Here is a 4598-nt window from a genome sequence, read left to right on the forward strand (position 1 = left end):
GTTGGGAAAAATGACAATAACAGGCTATGCACATGACTCCACAGGCTCATTAGGTTAGGTTTTTGTATATTTTGAACATCTTACAACATAAAACATATGTGTAAGTAAGAAAAAAAGGCACTGGAAGTGCATACTTATGGAGTGCTACACCCTTTTTTCATATTTCGTGAAAACATTTTGTGAAATGCCAGAGTATTCCCACTTTCCTCATAGACAGCTCAAACTCAATCAGTAAAAATAAACATTCATGACACAGCAGATAAACAAAATTTAAGCAAATAAAGTTATTTACATATCCCATTCTGTTTTACTGTGCTACTTCCCCATCACAATTAAATTCAAATTTATAAAATGTTTTCATATTGCCATCACAGCCGTTCCATAGAGTAACACCCTTGGTTGCAATACAATGATTTTAAGTATTTGTCCTCACTGATTGTTTCTTTAACATATAAATTCTTCTAAATTTTTGTCTTTCATTTGAAACTGCAGCTGGATACCACTGGGTCATCACTTTTTTGTGTTTTGCTTCAAAAAAAGCAAAAACCCAAAAAGTGATGACCCAGTGGTATCCAGCTGCAGTTTCAAATGAAAGACACACACACACACACACACACACACACACACACACACACACACACACACACACACACACACAGCCATGTCTTGAAGAGTTCTGATGTCATTGACTTAATTTACTAGTTACTTAATCTAACCCTGTACCATTACCACTACTTGCCAAATCCTAATCTTACACAAACCTTGATGTGTGTCTTCACCATAGAATGTAAATCACTACATTCAATGGGGACCTGACCAGTTCACATAATGTGACTGTGTAAACAAGACAAAATATATTAAATAACAAAAGAAAAGAAAAACATGATCATTCATACGATCAAATCATTCATACAATACCATTTATATTTTACCTTAACAAAAAGTATGTAATACTAAATAAATCGTTTATGCTAATTGCATCAGTGTTGTTGTGAGCAATGCTTTGACTAAATAAAAATCTTCAAATTATGATTTAAATAAACCTTTGATCATCTTTCCCTGTTTGTTGCTGCAATGAAGAAAAGACAATTGTGTAATAGTTGGTTTTCCAAAGCCGATCATCACGTGTTGATGAAGGAGTGCGATGCACTCGATTCATTAGATGACACGTTGTAACCATCTGGAAAAACATTCACAAAACAACACAATTAGGTTTGCGGTTGCAAAATAGGATGGATTTCAAAGAGCATTTCTCGCAGTGGTGATTTGAGCTTTGGTGAGGTCAGCATGCTAAAATGCTCACATTATGTTGTCATGTTAACATGTCGACGCCTATGCTCATGTATTGTTTCAGCATCAAATATTTTTTGTGCTCCGGACGGATATTTTCCTTTTCTTTCTGGGAAAAAAATGCTCCCTAGGTAAGGTTTGATAATTCCTGGTTTAGACCAAAGTACTGGATTGACTGAACACCACAACCTGGGTAATAAAACAACTAAACCAGTGTTTTGAAAGCATCTGTCTTTCTGTCTAAACTGTTGCTTTACCTCTTCCTCTTCTCCAGTTGCGGAAAATGCCCAGTCCGTTTGATGATGACGTTCCACCGCTGGTGCTCTAAAATAAGAATAAGATTATACTTGATTCACCACAATATTTAAAAAACAAACCCTGATTCTCCCAAACAAAAAACAAATCAATGTGATTTAGAAGCATGTTCTTACCCGTGTCCCACTTCTGGATGTCTGTGACATCAATGCTATTTCTGTCCGCACCTGAAAAGATAATCCTCAAAAATAAGCACATACAATTTTTTTAAAAGGTCATTAATGGCCAAATTCAGCTAACTTGAATTCCATTGGCCCATATTAATGACCTGCTGAGCAGATTTATTTTGTGTTGGGTACGAGTGGCGGTCCACTCCAGCCCACTTTGGTCACTGGATATTATTTAGTTATCTTTCATGCCCAATAGGTCCACCAGAGGACCAAATATTCCAACCACAGCAAGACATCAAAATGAGCCCAATTCTGCAGGACAATCTACAACCTGTCCTGGGAAACTACAAGAGCAAGTATGATTGTTTCAGAAAATTCAAAGTTAATTTTAATAACAGACAAACTTGACTAAAATGTGGAAGTTTGACATAAGCTAATGAAATAGTTAAATATTGTGGCAGTTTTTATTAGTTTGGCAGAAAAGTGCATAATCAAAAAGCAAATAATCTGTTAGCCAATTAACAATCTACAATTTAGCACTGATTAGTTTCATTGTTTTCCTCTAATTGTACGGACAGAAGATCAATTATTGCTGTCGTTTTGTATATCCTCTCTAAAAACCAAGGCTACTGGCAAGCTCCTTGTGTTTTCTTTTTAAATGCACCCTAACTTTACCAAAGAGATTAAAACCAGAAAATGTCTTTATCTGTAAAATTACAACGGCTGCTCTAGCAATATCTGAGAATTAGTTTCATGACTTATTGTCACTAGATTTTAGATACTGCATTATATTCATATATTAAACCTTAGGAATTCAATGTTAAAGATGTAAAAATGTTGATTGTATTTCAGAATGGATTTTGCCTTCAATTATCCAAACTTAGATTTTGATGTCAAACTTACCTTTTTGTCCAACAGTGTTCCAAACAACAATATGAAGAAACCCTTCATAAAGACAAAAAGTGGTATCAGGTAAGAGCATGATTAAGAAGCCGTTAAATAACTGAAATGGTGTGTTCACAAAAACGCGGCACAAATTGAATGAATTTCATAAAAACTCAATGCAGAGATGCGTCTAGATGCAAATGTGCGTCACATTTGGAGCCCTTTACGTTCGAGTTGAAATATTTGAACTCAGGCGTCAAATTCGTGAGACACAATGTCACGTCATCCTATTAGCGGACTCAGTCCTGGCACTGACCTAAACTAGAGAGTGATCAGAGCAGTCACTGCTCAGCCTCAGGGAGTGCTGGAAAGCTCCAGTAGGAGGCGGTGACAGTCCCCGAGCTGTGTGCTGTACCGGGTGGGCTAATGGACCCACACACAACGGCACTGATTTCCCCGGCATTTCAACAAATGTCCAACACTGCAACGCTTCAGATAGTAGTCATCCTCTCTCCCCTAATAGAACAGGCTAATACTCCCTGTTTGTGTTTATTAAACCCGGATTAAACAGAAATTATCCCTCAGCACGTTTAGGACGTCGCAAAAATGTGTGCCTTGTTTCGGTGTGAACACACCATAAGAGTATTAGCAAACACTATGATTTTACCTGCAGTGAATTGAAGAATGCAAATGCAACATGGATTCCTATATTGTGTGGGTCAGTCATAGTTCCAACTCCCAGACCCCAAGTTAATCCAAAAAATGGTGTGAGGAAGGCCAAAGTCCGAGCGATAACCACAAGAGCGTTCCTCTCTGCGGCCTGTGCAGCATCTACCACTGCCCTTCTCCTCAACATTTTGTACAACACCACAAACAGGATGCCCAGGTTTATTACCACTATAATCAGTGCAGGGATCACAAATGCCAGTAGACCCATGGACTGATTCCAGTTGAGCCAGCAGACCCCAGTTTCTCTGATGTAGGTGTTTGCGGGTGCAGTTACAGCTATGGTTATGATTGCAATGATGAGGGGTGCCCCATAGCCTAAACAGAATCCGATAGCCAACAAAGAACGCTTCGACAAATCCCCACCAAACACACTGACTGTGCGGTAGAGCAAAAGCAGAGCTGAGGCTAACATCCAGAAAAACAGGGCTCGGTAGAAAAAATGGATGAAAAAGGTGGCCGCAGTGCATGCTGGTTGGTTTTTCACCTCCGCATCTGAGATGGCTGCTGCAATAATAAACCAAATGTTTGCAATCAGGAGGGACAAAGCAATGTTAATAATGGACACATGACGCAAGTAGGAGGTGGTGCTCTTTCGAATTTTTCTCCATATGACAGCTTCAATGATGAGGCATATAACCAATTCCGCGTTCGCCCGTGACACAAATGGGCAGAAACATACCCCCGGTATCGCAGTGGTAGGGGCTGGGTAGATCTGTTGCTATTGGTCACCCTGGGTCATTATAATGACATGGGTAAACCCTTCCCACACAATATTATTAATAATAATAATGAATATATAGTTATTATTAATAATAATTTATATATTCATATATATATATTATATATATAAATTATTAATTAATATATATTATTAATTATTAGTAAGCCTTTACCAAAAGCACTGCAGTTACTGAAGACTATACATTCATTCATGTGATGCTTGATGTTATATGTTGAACATATTGTAGAGGGAAAAAAACATGAACAAGGTATATGTTGAGTCAAAGCTTTATGTACATACAGCACAAATAATATAAAAACACAACTGGCCTAGCCAGTGAAAAACTAATCAGGTGAAGCTTGAAATGTCTCTTTGCCGCCTCTGGGTCATAGGTTCTTTGTGGGACTCTGTCCGAATCTGCTCCAGTGTGTAGACATCTATGATGTGTAGCTGTGAGATTCAGTGTAGCTTCCAGTCTTATTTGAAGTGTGGCACACAGGTCAGTGAGCTCCTGGCTGTGGAAGGATGGATCCATGTCATCTGTCCAG

General features: G+C 38.3%; 1 protein-coding gene across 1 annotated transcript; it reads right to left on the bottom strand.

Annotated features, from left to right (window-relative positions):
- Window positions 1-627: 627 nt before the first annotated feature.
- On the bottom strand, window positions 628-3960 carry LOC117758026 (adhesion G-protein coupled receptor F1-like). Its single transcript, XM_034579349.1, has 5 exons — window positions 3268-3960; window positions 2619-2660; window positions 1722-1772; window positions 1548-1614; window positions 628-1180 (listed from the first exon to the last, which is right to left on the bottom strand). Exons 1-5 carry the CDS (start codon window positions 3739-3741, stop codon window positions 1122-1124), a joined length of 693 nt encoding a protein of 230 aa, XP_034435240.1. The 5' UTR covers window positions 3742-3960; the 3' UTR covers window positions 628-1121.
- Window positions 3961-4598: the final 638 nt, after the last annotated feature.

Source organism: Hippoglossus hippoglossus, chromosome 24, assembly GCF_009819705.1.
Source record: "Hippoglossus hippoglossus isolate fHipHip1 chromosome 24, fHipHip1.pri, whole genome shotgun sequence".
NCBI lineage: Eukaryota > Metazoa > Chordata > Actinopteri > Pleuronectiformes > Pleuronectidae > Hippoglossus > Hippoglossus hippoglossus.

Bases quoted from the DNA above. Each gene is read 5' to 3' on its own strand.
- LOC117758026 (XM_034579349.1), bottom strand. From the start codon at position 3,741: ATGTTAGCCTCAGCTCTGCTTTTGCTCTACCGCACAGTCAGTGTGTTT. The intron at 1,615-1,721 runs GTAAGAACATGC...TTCTTATTTTAG, and splicing joins CATCCAGAAGTGGGACACGG to AGCACCAGCGGTGGAACGTC. The intron at 1,181-1,547 runs GTAAAGCAACAG...ATGTTTTTCCAG, and splicing joins CAACTGGAGAAGAGGAAGAG to ATGGTTACAACGTGTCATCT.